General features: G+C 50.0%; 1 protein-coding gene across 1 annotated transcript; it reads right to left on the bottom strand.

Moving 5' to 3' along the window:
- Positions 1–6,852: 6,852 nt before the first annotated feature.
- LOC122206468 (CMRF35-like molecule 5) lies at positions 6,853–14,177 on the bottom strand. The gene is made up of 4 exons (XM_042915674.1): positions 13,774–14,177; positions 12,040–12,369; positions 10,460–10,586; positions 6,853–8,027 (listed from the first exon to the last, which is right to left on the bottom strand). The coding sequence occupies exons 1-4, from the start codon at positions 13,811–13,813 to the stop codon at positions 7,874–7,876; spliced, it is 651 nt and encodes a 216-aa protein (XP_042771608.1). The 5' UTR covers positions 13,814–14,177; the 3' UTR covers positions 6,853–7,873.
- Positions 14,178–16,305: the final 2,128 nt, after the last annotated feature.

The following is a 16,305-nucleotide window of genomic DNA, read 5'->3' as shown; positions in this document are numbered from 1 at the left end:
TAGAGTGATGGAAAGTGAGACAGCAGATCTCAGGAAAGATAAGGAGCAGAAGAGAAAGAGACAATGGGGTGCTTGGGTGGTTCAATTGGTTAAGCATCCAACTCTTGATTTCACCTCAGGTCACAATCTTGCGGTTTGTGGGATCGAGTCCCATATCAGGCTCTGTGCCAAGCAGGCTTGGGATTCTCTCTCTCTCTCAATCAGAGTAAATAAACATTAAAAAAATGAAAAGGAGCAGAAAAGAAAGACAATATTGCCCAAAAGAAAGAATGAAACAACCACAAAACCCAATGATAAACGTGCCTGAAAATGCACAGACGTGGTACCTTGTAGACATTTCCTGAAGTGACAGTTACATGAACATAGTATAACGTGTGGAGAGGCAGACATTGGTACAGGAGACAGAGAGGTGATGCCACAAATGTACCCCAGCTATTCCCTTGGAGGAGAAATGAGAAGCCAAAAGTAAACATAATTGAATTGAATTAAAAACTATGTGGAAACAAAGAGATCTTTCAGGCTGTCATTGAAAGCCCACCCGGGGACCCAGGAAAGGAACTGATACAGATGATCCACACCCAGAATGGTATGAAGTTACCGAACCTTGTGGATAAACAGAATCATCTGGGGCGACTGGGTGGCTCAGTCGGTTGAGCGTCCGACTTCGGCTCAGGTCATGATCTCACAGTTTGTGGGTTCAAGCCCCACGTCCGGCTCTGTGCTGACAGCTCAGAGCCCAGAGCCTGCTTCCGATTCTGTGTCTCCCTCTCTCTCTGCCCCTCCCCCACTCACACTCTGTCTCTCTCTCCTTCAAAAATAAACATTAAAAAAATAAAAATAATAAAATAAAATAAACAGAATCATCTGGGCTGGTATCAGAAACGATGATCACATCAGAAGGTCTTACCTGAAGGATCACATGGTGTGTGACAGAAATACTCTTGCTTCATAACAACACTGCATCCCAACACACAGTGAAGGAGAATCTATATGTTCTGAGCAAATGACAGAATATTCCGGAATGCTCTGACAACTGTCTCGTGAATGCAAGACCTTATGAAATATAGCACCCATGAGCCCTTTCAAAATAGAAAATATACATCATGATCAAAGTCTGCCAACAAAGGGTGAAGTTAAATAGTGAAAAAAGAGAAGCTGTGGTCAGCAATGAGTGTTTTACCCTAAGCATAAAACCCCTAAGCAATGGTGGGAACGATTACAGAAGAGAGTATAAGTGTCCTAGATGCAAAGAACACCATTCTGAGAAAATCAGCACTGGGAAGAGGACGGTGGGCCATGGGTGAGATGCAGAAGTCTTCGTCTTTTAGGGCACAGAGTCCAGAGATAGTTTTAATGTGTTGTTCCAAATCAGATGGTATTGTGGGGGCTGGGAGTCCGGGCAAGTGCGGAGGGCATCCAAGTGAGAGGCATCTCGGCATGGGTGTCAGGGTCCAAGCCGGCTGAGGAAGCCGTCCGCACCGAGGGTCAGCCCAGGCTGGGATGGCAGAACCCAAAAGGGGTGAGAAGAGCATCTCCATGGGTGGTGGCTGGGTGTAGGACATCAAATCCCACATGGGGTGAAGCTGGGGCAGAGTGGTGGGGGTGGGGGTGGACATGGGTGTGGAGGCGGGGTCAGACACCATGCTAGGCTCAGCTTTTCATCTCAGCACTCTCTGATCTGTGGCATGCAGGTAAGGACCCCCCAAAATCTCCTCCACTGTTATTCTAGACACTTGGAAAGACTTCTCAATGGGTGGGTCCTTGGCATTACCCCTGATTAGGGCTTCGACATATGAATTTGGGGGAGGACACAGACACGCAGTCCATGGCAGGTGACTAACAGACACCTTCAATTCCAAACCAGAATCTGTTCTTCCTGCAAGCCCAGCTTTGCCCATTTTGGTTCATTGCATTCCCAAACTCCCAGGTGCTCAGCCTTGAACTTAGGAGTGGCCCCTGATTCCTCTCTTGCTCATATCTAATCTGTTAAGATATCCTGCTGCTCTGGGGCGCCTGGATGGCTCAGTTGGTTGAGCATCTCACTTTGGCTCAGGTCATGATCTCATGTTGCCTGAGTTTGAGCCCCGCGTTGGTCTGTGTGCTGACAGCTGGGAGCCTGGAGCCTGCTTCGGGTCTGTGTCTCCTTCTCTCTCTGCCCCTCCCCTGCTCTCACCCTGTCCCTCTCTCTCTCTCTCTCAAAACATAAATAAACATCAAAAAAGTTTTAAGCTATCCTGCTGCTCTTTCTTCAAAATATCAATGTCCAGAATCTAACCATGCCTCCACCTGCCCACTGTTCTGCCCACTGTTCTTAACTGAGTGCCTGTCACCATCGATGCACTGAACATTTGCAGACTAACTGGCCTTCCAGTTCTCTGACCTCCATATGCTCCTCAGCAGCTTCACATGCCTCCACGCGATTTCTCAAACATGCCAGCCACAAGACATTTGCTATTCCTAGATAGGAGGACGGGGTGGGAAAATCTAGATGGAAGTCAGCTGGGACCACCCTACTGTGTGATAGGAGGGTGTGTCGGCTGCTGCGGGTGCAGTCACAGTAAGGGCATGATCGTCACAGGAACAGAAAGCAGAACGGTGCATTCAAATGTTTCTGAGGATGAACTTTAGCAAGTAATCGACTGGCCACATGATGCTCTGAGCCTCTCGCTTCCCCCATTTTCTGACCAGCCCTGAGAACAGAACCAAGAGGCTGAAGAAGGAAGCAGAGAAGGGCCAAGAATTGCAGAAGAGGGGGGACAGGGTGAGCGGCCCCTGGGTGAGGGGTTCCAGCTGCAGCAGGAGAGACACCAGAGGGACGGGGCCATATGGCTGCCATCGGCTCTGCTGCTGCTCTCTGTCCCAGGTGAGTGGGACTGGGCAGGTCTGGGTGACAATGGTGTGGGGCACGGCTGGTGATGGGGAAGGGAAGAGATGAGGACACAAACAAAGAGAGGAGGGGGTGAGCTCGGAAAAACCTCACCCAGCTGAAGAAGAGGAGGAGTTGATGGTAAGATGCTTCCCACAGGTGAGCATGTACCGAGCCCTAAAGAAATCGGCTACTTTAATCCTGATGACCACATTCTGAAAATCAGGAATATTGTTTTATGTCCAGTAAAGGGGAGGGGAGCAGAGAAATAATACTAATTGGGCTAATCACTGCATTACATGGTTTTCCACACAATCTAACCCAATTCTTACCGCAATCCTATGAAACGAGACACGCAAAGATGCATATATTTTACTCCAGACCAGTTCATAAAAGTCAGCCAAGATTCAAAGAGAAATATTTCTATATCCAAGTCATTGCTCTACTTATAAGACTTATTTCCAAGCTCATCAATTTTTTCATAATACAATGATCACTTATGACATAAGCCTCCTTGTATATAACCGTCTAAGTATCCCAGGTGCTAACACATACCCCCACCCCCACACCCGGAGAAGGCTCTGTTGGGTTTGAATGCTTGTCAACGGCTCCCTCCCTGAAGTTTGCAGCGAGGCGCGCAGTCTGTTATAAGCACGTGTCACCATCTTCACTCAACTCCTTGTGTGTGGAGCAGCCCTCTCGTCTCCACCAAGCCCAAGCCTTCCCTGGGCTAGTGATGCCCGTTTCCAGAAAACACTCCAAACTCCGGAGCACTGAGTTTGCAGGCAGGGCCACCACACTCAGAACCTGAACGCTGGCATGGCTCCCACAAGGGCAGGGCCATTTGTGACACCTCAAGGAGAGCTGGGACTGGCTCAGGACTTGGCTGAAGGAGAAATTCAACCAAGGAGGCACATCCAGACCTTATTAATAAAACACAGATGGGGTGGTATAGGAAACACAATGACGGGCAAGAAAGAAGCTTATGATGCACTCTATTCTATTTCAAAATTATTTCAAGCATTCTCGTTTCTTTGCCTTTCCAGATAAATTTTCAGGTAAGTTTATGTGTATCTACCAAAACAATCTTCCTGGTATTTTGATCGGAATCGTATTAAACTTATAGATCAATACTGGGAACATTGACATCTTTACTATGTTGAGTCTTCCAGTCCATAAACATGGTACCTCTTGCAATTTAGTTAAATATTCCTTGGCTTCTATCACCAGTGTTTTGTAAATTTAAGTATCTGGATGTTGCATGTGTTCTGTTAGATTTATACCTGGGTATTTTGTCTTCTTTTTGAGCACTCATGAACAACACGGTGCTTTTCGTTTCATTTTCTACATGCTCATTGCTAGTTTACAAGTAAGATTGTGTGTGTAGGTGTGTATATGTGTGTGTTTATGTGTATGTGTTTATGTATGTATGTATATGTGTTAGTGTATGTGTGTATGTGTGAGTGTATGTATGTGTGTATGTGTGTGCATGCATGTGTGTGTCTCTGCGTGTGTCAGTGTCCATGTGTATGCATGTGTCTCCGTGTGCATGTGTGTAAGTGTGTGTGTGTATGTGTGTGTGTGTGTATGTATGCGTGTATATGTGTGTATGTGCGTGTGTATCGATCTTTATTCCTGTGACTTGTTAAATTAATTTACCAGTTCTAGCAGTTTGGTAAATTTTTTTTGATAGATTCCTTAGGATTTTCTACACAATCATGTTGCCTGTACAAAGGCACAGTTTTATTTTTTCCTTCCTAATCTGTGTGCTTTAGTGGTGTCCCGGAACCCTTGGAGCCCCTGGAAGGTCTTAAACACTCTGATGACCCTGTGGAGCATGTAGCATCGTGGACCCACTGTGTTCCGGCATTTCTGCTTTTAAAAAAGAAGTCAGAAGTGAAATGGCTCATGTTTACATGTAGGCAACAACCTCCACTTAAATAAATATTGTGATCCAAGAAAAACCTATTCGTAAGTTCATGCAAGTCTCGGATGCGGTCTGTGACCAGTGAGTAAAGCAGAGAAAGTGCAGAGCATTGTTGTGTCTGCCTAGTACTTACACTGGGGCCACATGGTGCCCCCAGCAGGCTTGGGAACTGACCTGTCCAGTGCACAGATGGACTCGCAGGATTGCTGTGTGGACCTCCTTGGGGCAGGTCCAAGTCTGCTCCCTGGCATTATGACTGGGGGTCCGGGGCCTCAGCCCTTCTGGGCTCCTCATTCTTTAATGTGATGTGAAGGCACTATGTTAAGAGTCTTCCAAAAGCAATTGGGACTCCTGGGGGGCTCAGTTGGTTAAGCATCCGACTTTGGCTTGGGTCATGATCTCATGGTTTGTGAGTTCGAGCCCCGTGTCAGGCTCTGTGCTGACAGCTTAGAGCCTGGAGCCTGCTTCAGATTCTGTGTCTCCCTCTCTCTCTCTGCTCCTCCCCTCCCCTGCTCATGGTGTCTCTCTGTCCCTCAAAAATAATAAATAAACATTAAAAAAAAAAAGATTCTTCCAGGTGGCAGCTCTAAACAGGGACTGTAAATTTCTTGACACTCCTGTTATTAGAGTTGGGGGTGTGTCTCCTCCCCTTGAGTCTGGGTGGGCTGGGGCTGTGAGGTCAGTAGCCTAGAGCAGATTCCCAACTTTTCCCTATAAGTATCTTCCTAAGGAGCCTGTTTAGACATACTTTTACTAGAATCCCCACCATGGGTATGAAATTTTAATACCAAAGATATATGCCTATATATGCCTATGTTCTATATATCGATCAATCGATCCATCTGTCAATTGATCATCTATGTTTTGTATATTAAAGAGTAGCATTTTTTCCCTTCCAAGAACCAATACTTGTCTTGTCACAATGCATGGATAGAGTATGGTAACCCTGTGTGACTTCTGAGGCCAGGCCCAAAGGAACCCTGTAACTCTGTCCTCCGTCTCTTGAAACACTTGCTCTGGAGACTCTCCTTCTCAGAACACAGCTCCACACAGAGAGGCCTCCTGTAGGATCTCAGGTCAGCTATCAAGATTGAGATCAACCTGGCACATACTCTAGACACGCAGAAAAGAAGCTTCCAGATGACAGCAGCACCCAGCCATTTAGATCCCTCCCCCACCACCGCCATTATGTCTTCCCAGCTAAGGCCCAGACTTTTTAGAGCAGAGACAGGCCATCCCTGCTGCACTCCGTCCGAATTCTTGACCACAGAATCTATGACATGACAGAAATATCGCTGTTTTGTGCCCCACGGAAGATCTAAGCAGAGAGAACTTGATGTCCCAGCCCCAGGCAGGATGGTTCAAGGAACATGCTGCCTCTGCCGGATGCACAGAGGGCTGGGGGGAGGCCCCTGGGAGACTCAGCCCTGCGGCGGAAACCTGGGGCCGGACTCCTCATGCGGTAACGTGCACGGGCTGCTGGGCCTGGAGGTCTTGCCCTTTTCAGAGGCGCGAACCAGAACCATGTGGGCTGGAGCTGTCAGCACTGGTGGGAGGTGTTCCCCACAAGAAGCCACCCGCCTCTGCAGAACACCCTGCTGCCCACCCACACCCTCTCTGCAGTGCCCCGACCACATTCAAAGGAAGCTTCTACTCGAAAATGAACCAGCACCTTTCCTAACTGATGGACTCAAGGAGAGGAACACAGTGCCAGCAAAATGCAGCTGTAGAACTTGCTTAGTGAGCGTCAGGGCCCCAGGACACAGAGGAAGAGTCCAGCTGGCCAGTTCAGCTCAGTCTCGGAGAAATTATGGACAACATGACCTCTCTAAAGAAGGAGCTCAGAAAAGAGATAGAGGTCCCCAAAATCGTTCAAAATAAAATATCTGAGCACTAGGTATTGTATGGAAACCAATTTGACAATAAATTTCGTATTAAAAAAATAAAAAGTTAATAAAAAACCGACCTTGCATTTGTGGGATTAAAAATAAAATAAAATAAAATAAAATAAAATAAAATAAAATAAAATAAAATAAAACAAAATAAAATAAAATAAAATAAGGACACAAAAAAAGAGCAGACAGAGCCCAGGAAGAATGTAAGTGGAAGAGAAAAAAAAAACAAACAAACCCAAAACCCAAATCATTATTGAGAGGAAACATGTATAACTTTGAAAATTAAAAAAGAAAAAGGCTTGTGTTATTAGTTTTTGATGACTGAGTAGAGGAAGTTAAAAAGGAAGGGCTGGGCATCCTGGGCTGTGTTGCTCAGCTGGGCGTGGGGGTGAGAGTGTTCATGGGGACGGGACATAAAGGCCAAAGGTCAGGCCAAATCCAGGAGTGGGTGATGGTGGGTCTGAGCTGTCTGGGGGATGGACAGTGTCATGGGTGAGGAGGGGGCAGATCTGCTCCATCTTGATGGAAGAGTCCAAACGGTCCCTGGAACCCTTGCACCTAAGGACCAGTGAGGCCAAGAGACAACTGGAGGGACAGAAATGAGCTGTTCTGGTGATGACTGCATGAGTCCCCTGTGCTTAGAGGCCACCGATGTAGATGCAGGGACAGGTGGATATTTACATGGTTACAAAGCCCTGCTGCAAAACACTTACTATTTACAAAGGGGGAAAGAGTAACTTCAACCACTATGGACAAATTTGCACACACAACTGCCCGTTTCCCGGACACATTCAGATTCTAGCGTTGGATTTAGAGTCATTTCCCTCCCTCTAGAATGGAAGGGTTGTCCTCTCACATATAAAACATTGAAATGGTGTCCCCCCAAATAATCTCAAAAGAGCAAAGAAAGCCACAGATTTCATAGGAAATGTAAAAGGCAAACAGGTCAGATGTGGGTCGGGCGATGGTCCAACCCTGCTTTCCATCTTTTACATTCAAGGAATTCTTTCTTGGAGGCGCCGATGCAGCAGAAGGTGGAATTGGCGGAACTCTGTGCAGCTGGCCCATCAGGGGGTCTTTGTCCCTGTGGACACACTCTGGAACTTTTTGGTTTAACCCAGGTTTTATGCTTACTGGAATTGGAAACCCATCGTTGGCCAGAGTCCTGAATGATGAAAGGGTCATTTATCCTTGGCGGAGCAACTCGAGGGTGGCAAGGAAAGGAGGTACCAGGAGCATCCACACAGGAGAGATTACAGGTGCGGCTGAGGACTGATGGTGGAATGAGGGTACACCCTTTCTTTTCTCTGCTTCCACAGTGGAGGCAATGGTCCCCGACCTGTGCAGAGCAGGGAGGGAGCCAGAGTTTATTCCTGACGGCAGGACGCGGGGAGTCCTCACCTAACAGGGACCCCCATCTGTCTCGGAAATGTAATCATTGCCCTTTCCCTGACCAGAGCTCAGAGGGTGCGGGGGTGTCCATGGTGGGGGGGGGGGCTGTGTTTCTCCTGCTCAGACTGACGTATCTTCCCCTGGAGTCCCCCGGACTCCCCACATCACAGTCACAGCAGGACCCAAGCAGGGGCAACTTCACAAAGGTCAAAAGCACAAAGTGAAGGTTGTGTAGCAGGGCCCTGAGCAGGGATCGTGCTGACAGGAGTGGGGTCCCTCTTCAGGGGCCGCTCCAGGCCCTTCCTGTCCACCCTCACTCCCGCCCCCAGACCTGGAGGACAGGCCAGCCCCGGTCCCTGCCCAAAAGCCCCTCTGAGGGCACGGCCATGCTGCCCAAGGCGAAGCATTCAGGGGCCTCCCAGCAGCCTTAGCCTGGGCTCCAGCACCTCTGCACCCTGATTTCATCCTGCTTGTCTGCCGCCTCCCCCAAATCCCCTCTGCCTCACCAGCAGGCCAGCCAGGACCAAAGATTTGCCTTTGCCTATTTGAATCTACGTCTGTCCCACCTTGTATAAATTCTGCCTGTACTTCCAGCTCAGACCTCATATCACCTCTTTGAAGCAGAGGAAGATACCTCTTCCTGGTAATCTGGCAATTTACGTTCTAGCTTCCCCTGGGAGGGGTCTCTCCTGGCTCTGAACCCCATCTGGTAGCACGTAGCAGGTGCACTATCGGATACACCCTGGACAGTGGACACGTGGTCTAGTGGACCATTGGGCCCTTGCTCATATATGTCCCCCTAGGAGTCCCCATCAGTATCCAGAATCTGTCCCCCTCAACCTCTGCCTCATCCCCTCCCCTACAAGCAGTGCCAGGACCCCCCTGCAGTCTGGCCTTTTTCTCTCCTTCTACCTGGCTTGAGCAAGATTTGTCATGTTCATTTCACAGGGGGTTCTCTTGAGAGAGAAGACACGATGCTTTGTACTTCCTAGATTATCCTTGAACCCACTACGTTCTTTTCCCACTCTCCACTTCCTGTGGAGCTGCCGCCCCATCTCTCCACCTGCAGGCTTCCTCCTGTGCCCCTCAGTCCCCTAAAAGTTCCACATCCTCCCCTCCTGACTCCACAGAACAACTGGTCTTTAAATAGTCACAAGCAGGACAGAGGCCGATCGTGAAGCATGAACCAAGTGCCTGGCTGCACACATAACTGAACACACCATCCAGCAGGGCAGCTCCAAGGAATAGGATCCTTGAGAAGGGAAGGAAGAGAGACTGTACCAGAAGGGAGGCGGTGAAGAGGGCTTCTGGGAGGAAACGCACCTTCACCCTGAACTCGGATGGGGTGAAACTGGGGCAGGGTGTTTGCCCTTTGAAGAAAGAGTTAATTGATTGTTCTTTGGATGCCTGTGGAGGGGGTGGGTTTCAGACTGATGGCCTAGCCTGTCGATTGACCATGTTGGGAATGTGAGAAAGCAGAAATGTCAGCTTCCCATTCCTTCCCAGCATTTCCCTAGCACTTGGGGAGGGGAGGGCTGGATCCATGGAACAGGTACCTGCTTGACTGTCTGTGGGCAGAATAATGGCCCCCCCCCCAAAGATGTCCTAATCCCCAGACCTGTGAATGTGTTATGTTACATGGCATGGGGGAATTAATGATACAGATGGATTTAAGTTTGCCAGCAGCTGACCTTGAGATGGGGAGGTGATCCTGGGATATCTGGGTGGATCCTATAGAATCACCAGTGTCTTTATAAATGAAAGCACACGGGAGAGCCAGTGTCAGAGTAATGAGGGTGAGAAAGACTTGACCACCCTTGCTGGCTGTGCAGATGGAGGGACCATGAGCCAGGGGTGCAGCATCCTCCAGAAGCTGGAAAAGACAAGGAAGCACTTCTCCCTTAGAGCCTCCAGGAAGAGCCAACCCTGCCAGCACCTTGAGTTTAGCCCAGTGAGCCTCATCCCAGACCTTGTCTCCAGAACTTTAAGATCATAACATCGTTTTGCCTTCAGCCACCAGGGTGGTGGTGATTTGCTCCAGCAGCCACAGGGAGCTAATCCAGAGCCCTTCCCTTCTGGCAACTTGAGGCTGAAAGCACCTGCACCTGTTTTGGCTGCTTGGGGGTCGGGAGCCAGGTCAGAAGGAGACCAGAAGCTTCTCTCCTGCAGCCCAGCTGAACAACTTTGCCTAGGTTTCTTGTGGGGAGGGGAGCTCTTTAAGGACTCAGAGGTACAAAGAGGGGACCCAGCACAGACCTCGCTGTTTCTCCCCAGTAGAGGAAACATCAGGGGGGCCAATGGGGGTCCCTGTGAGAGTGTCCCGAGGAGAGCTGTCCCAAGGCAACAGTGGGAAAGGTCTGTGGGTCCAGCTCTGCTCACCTGGTTAGCGGGCTATTCAAATCCATGGGCTGGCTGCTGTTGATGCCCTGGGGAAATGGACGAGAGGAAGTCCAACTGGGCAGCGTTGTTCTCGCTACAGGCTTGGGAGAGTCTGTTGGATTAGGGGCTAAACACACAGAGCAGAGCATGGTTGTGAGTGTCACAGGTGGCTCCCATGGTCTCCACATCCCACCCCCAGGGGTGCAGAACCTTTCTGTCTTAGTGCCACTGCTCAGCCACGTTGGTTTTCTCTTGCATCTTTTTGGCATTGTTCCAAACAAACGATTACTGATTTGCAGAGAATCACCAGTTTACCACCATGTGAGATATTGGGGTTGCTGGTTATGTGGGCAATTCCCATTCAGTTTCATCTCAGTGTCCTGCTGGGCACAGCTGAGCATGTCAGAACCATGTTCCCAATCCCTGGAGCCTTAAATCAGCCAGGCAGGCTCCTTTCTGAGTCTCAGCCTGGCCTGAAGCAGGCTCTGTGCCAGCTGCCCTGAAGCAATGTGACCCACGAGCTGGCAGGCCCAGGGTCCCCTGTCTCCTGGGACTGCCGAGTGCCCGCAGCCCCTGCTTCCCCCTGCGGTCCCTCCTGCCTCCCCAGGGCTTGCTTTCTTACTTCTCCAGGCCTGCCCAGGGAAGGTCGTCTGGGTCAAGGGTCCAGACTCCAATTCTCTGGCACCAACTCCTCCTCCACCCTTGCACACATCCACCACCTTTGTGGTGTTAATTTCTTTTCAGTTAATTTCTAGAACATTCTAAGACCAGCATCCGTCCCCACTGCACATATTTGCACACCATATTTGCATATTCTAAGTTTGAAGAGATTTTTCTCTGCTTTAGAAATGGAGCAATCAGTAGCAAATGTAAACCTCCTTAGTGTCTGTGTGTCTGTGTGTTGGAGACAAGACTTAGGGGTCCAGAGGCAGAGCTGTGGGACGGGGGCTACAGCCTGACTCTCCTTCCAGGCTTGTCTCCAGGGAGGGCCTAGTGCTTCTGGGGCAGCTGCAGGGGAGCCCAGGGCCTCTCCAAGGATAGAGGCAGAAGAGAAGGTGTCTGCACCATAGTGGAACCTGCTTTTCATTCTCCTAAATATGGGCTCACGGTTCCTCACCTGCTCCCTTGTGCTGATGTTGCCAGAGGAGAGAGGGGAGCAGGGAGGGGACATGGAGAAGGTCACTTGTTCTGTAGCTGAGACCATCAGGATCATGGCTTTCTAGCACCCCACCCCTCCCTGTATGCCTGACATCACCCCATGCAGGCTGGGATGTGCTGACGTGAACGTGACCGGGAAAAGAGGAGAGGCCTTCCCTGGACAAGCCTGTCCTGGCTGAGTCTGCCCTTCTCTGCTCCCTCTGGGGAGACCAGATGGAGACATGCGGAGTTGTGGGGGCTCGCACTTTCTTCCAGTGTTTCCCAGAATCTTGGTGCCCCCCACCCACACAAACACATGCACACGTGTAGTCTCAGGCAAGTTTCGAGACTCCTCTCCCTCCATTGGGGAAGGCAGAGAAATAGTCCTGACTCCTCTGGGGGTGGGTCCCAGGACCCCAGAGCACAGGATGGGTGGTTCTTACCTGGATTGACAATCACGGAAAATTCGATCCCCACGTCAGTGCCAAATTGCTCGATCCCACACCAGTAAGTGTCTGCGTCATCCTGCTGGAGATCCTCCAAGGTCATGGTGAATGTGCGTCGGCTGTGATTGTCCTGGATGGACACTTGGCCCTTCTTCACCAGTTGCTCGGACCCAGTGGTTTTCACAAGGATTTTGCAGGAATGCCAGTCATTCCCGCGACACAACCACTTCTTGTAGGATTCCCATCCCGGACCGTATGCACAGCGCACAGTCAGTGTGCCCCCCAATGTGCCTCTCACCTTTTTTCCCTCACGGGTGCAGAAGTGGCCTAGAAAACAGAAACCCAACATGCATCTTATCCTTCCGTGAGCCCAGGGCTGACCCGGGTGCCGCTTGGGCTTCTGGCCCTGCCCTGAACACCAGCCAGGAGCCTCTGCCCTCTGTCTAATTGCCACATCCCGTCTGTCCCTTCATCCCCTGCAGGATTTCTTTTCTGTCACCCCTCTTGTGAATCCCCCTTGAGGCTCCTAACTCTCCTAACCAATACAGGGCTCTCTGCACACTCACCATCTTACTGACCACTGTCCCCTGCCCGACCTCAAGCAGCACCTCTCCCAGCAGCACAGAGCACACACTGCAGCCACAGGTGTATTTCTGAATCCCAGAGCTGGTGAGACAGTGTGGCCCCCTCCCCATCTATGCCTCTGATACTCTACCTGCGCCCCCCAACAAAACCTCAGCCTCTGAATCACACGGAACTGGCATGGAACTAAATACACACACACACACACTCTCTCTCTCTCTCTCTCTCTCTCTCTCTCACACACACACAACAGGTGATTGCTTGTTTTGTTGTTGTTGTTGTTGTTGTTTTCCTTTTTTTTTTTTTACGTATACACCTTGTTCTTCTGTGTCTTCATACCTTTGTACAAGCTCCTCCCTCTACCAGGAATGTGCTTTCTTCTTTGCTTGAAGGAATCAAACTCTTATATTCATCCTTCCAGGCTCAGCTCAAACAGTTTCTCCCTTTCTGTAGCCAACTTGGTCGCTGCTGGCGCCACCAGACCACTTAGTCCCTGTCTCAGGTATCATGCTAAGGACACTAGATGATGATCTGTCTTTAGATCATCCAGAGCAGAGACCCAGGCAGGCTGGAGTGTGGGGATGAGCAACTCTCCAGAGAGCCTGTCACCCTGGTTTTGCTGCTTGCCTTCCTCTCTGTTGTCTGAGGTCTTCGGAAAAAAGGATTCTGGCTCAAGCTATAGTTCAAGACCAAATGTACAGGCTTAAATGATCCAGATGCCCGATCTCCACCTTAACTGAGTGGCTTTCTGCTGGAGCCCGAGCATCTGGCTTCTTCAGAGTTCCTCAGGAATTCATGCATTTATGTGTGTGTGCATATATGTGTGTGTGTGTGCAACTATCTATCATCTATCCATCTGTCCATCCATCCATCCATCCATCCACCCATCCATCATCTGTCTTAGGATCTATCTACCACAAGTTGACAAACTGTGCCCTAGAAAACGGACACCATTTGTGCTATTTATTTTTATTTCCTTCCCCAACACCTAACTTAGTACCTGTCAGGTAACAAAACATTAAAAAAAAATTTTAATGAATAAGTGTCTGGATGAATGAAAGGCTCTGCCACTTCCTCCCATGCAGACCCTGTCTGTGTTCCCCTCCTTCACCCTGCAGGTGCTCGATCCTAGAGCCCCGCCTCACTCACCCTGGATGACAAGAAGGAACAGAACCGGGAGCAGCCACATGTCCTGCTTGGTTGTCTCCCTGGTGCTCAGCAAACGCCAGCTGCCCTCTGGGGACTGGAACAGAGCTCAGAGTCAAACTGCCTTCTATTTCTCTAAAATATTCGTTTTTGTTTCTCTCATCTACTTTTCTTAATTTTTCTTCAGTTACTTCCTAATTTCATTCATCAATTGCAAAGTAGTGCTGTCCGTTGGGAGCTTATGGCTGAAGTGATGTGGTGTCCCCTCTCCTTGCTCTGGCTGCTTAACTCAGCACCCCCTGGAGGGTGACCCTGAAGACCTTCTCTCTGGGGAGAGCTCTGCCCCTCCCCTCCCTAGCACCACCTCCTGTCTGTGCACACCTACTTCCTGTACCCCATCTCCCAGCCCCGCTCCCCACCTCCATTGGTTATTGCCCCCTTTGTACAGCTGTCCACCCTGTTAGCAGCTCAGATGTGCTCCAAATGCCATTTCTTGTCATCTGCACTCCTAAAGTCAATCTGTCCCAACATGTGGTCCGTGGGCCTGGGGCTTCCTCTCCACCTGCCCCCACCACACTAGTCTTCCATAGACAAAGAGGATGGGGTCTTCTCCCTGTCACCTGCCACCCTCAGATTGCCTTGCAGGGGTCGGGGGCTTGGCGGGGGTTGGGGGGCTCTGGTGTAGCCCAGGGCTTTGCCAGAGGAGTAGGAGAGGGTGTGGCTGGCCAGCCCAGGGCGGGGGTGGGGGGGATGCAGAACAAGAATTCCTGTCCCTGGGGCGCCTGGGTGACTCAGTTGGTTGGGCGCCCGACTTTGGCTCACGTCATGATCTCACAGTTTGTGGGTTCGAGCCCCGCGTCAGGCTCTCTGCTGACAGCTCAGAGCCTGGAACCTGCTTCGGATTCTGTGTCTCCGTCTCTCTCTGCCCCTCTCCCACTCACCTCTGTCTCTCTCTCTCTCTCTCAAAAATAAACATAAAAAATGAAAATAAAAAAAAGAAGAATTCCTGTCCCCTTCAAGGTCCTTCTGGTTGGACTAAGAATCAAATTGACATGAGACAGATTAACAAGAGAAAATCGCATCTAATAGCATACGTGCAGGGAGTCCACACAGACATGGCAGTCAGGCAAAAAGAGGTAAAAATGTCATGCTGAATGAAGGAGAAGGGGGTAGGAGTCTGAGATTTCTAAGGGAAGAAACACAATTCACAGGAAGATGAAACCAGTAAGTAAGTGTTTGGTGCACAGATGTTGGCCCTGCCATGCAGCTGCATTACTCAGATAACACTTGTCCTTCGTAATAACCCTTATTCTGCAAAGATCCTCTAATTGAGATTCTTTATGTCGTTAGGGGCAAAAGTTTCTCTGGAGCCCACAGGGTCTTGACTGCCTTTACCTCCGAATAATCTTCACATCAAGGTGGCCTACCTGGGGGCCTGCCTTAAGTTCCTATACTTCTGTTTGTGTCCATGTGTGAGGCTGAGCCTTCTTCTGGGATTGGGACCCCAGTGAGCCCTGAATTTATGCGGGGGTGGTGAGCGGGAACATTGGCCTCTCCTCAAACTTTTCCCTCCCTCCCTTCCTTTCTCAAGGTCGACTGAGGTGTAATTGGGATAAAATAAACCACATACGCTTAGAGTGAAAAGATTCAAACGTTTTTCTTGTTCTTTTTGCTACTTCTCGAATCTTACATACGGTGCAACTTTGTGGTGCTGTTCGGATCTATGTGTTTAACACACGGATCATTTCACAGAACCACCACCACAGACATGCAAAGCAATGCTATCACCTCGCGGGACAGGTCTTTCACTCTGACTTCCGTTTCTTTAATGGCAGGCAGTCCAGCTGGTGAGATTAGGACTTCAAGTGCTGTTGTGGCTTCTGTGGACTGTGGTTCCTGCGTGCGCTGGTTCAGCCTTCTGGAGCCTTGCAGGCGCTCCCAGATGCCCCATGTGCGCCATCTAGTGGCCAGTCTGTGACTGGCGATGGCCTTCACCAAGTCTCAAACTCCAGTATTCTCCCCAGGGTCTGATCAGGAGCCCACTGGGGCGCGATGCCGAGAGATCAAACGTCCCTTTCTTCAGCTGCTTTCTCTTCTCCATCCTCCCCCATTCCCTCCCAGCTTTCAGAACCGCCACCTCCTCCTTTCCTGGTCCTTTGGCTAGGAAGCTTGGAGAGCTGAAGCTTTACTCTCCCCAGTCTGCTGTGTACTTCCTGTGATTGGGTTTGCATCCAGGGCCAAGCAGCAGAAGAACAAAGAGAGAGAAGATGCACTGGTATTCCTCTCTCTCTCCCCCCTCTTGGGGCCCAAGCTCTTCTGGGCAGCAAAGACCTTCCCCCTTCAGAGTTCCAGCTGTCGGCCCCCAGCGGCTGCAGGTGGAATTGCAGCTTCTGTCCTGAGGTTTGCTTGCTGGGGACTTGGTAGGAGGGAAAGAAAACACGAACACCAAGAAAACATGGGACTCCTCCCGCCCCCTTCCATTAGTGCTTCGTTTTTCTGTTCCTCTGGAGCTCTTAAGGTCCTGCTGAGAGTGCA

The sequence above is a fragment of the Panthera leo genome, chromosome E1 (genome assembly GCF_018350215.1).
Source record: "Panthera leo isolate Ple1 chromosome E1, P.leo_Ple1_pat1.1, whole genome shotgun sequence".
Lineage (NCBI taxonomy): Eukaryota > Metazoa > Chordata > Mammalia > Carnivora > Felidae > Panthera > Panthera leo.
Note: the sequence above shows the minus strand (reverse complement) of the source record. Positions and strands in the feature narration are given on the sequence as shown.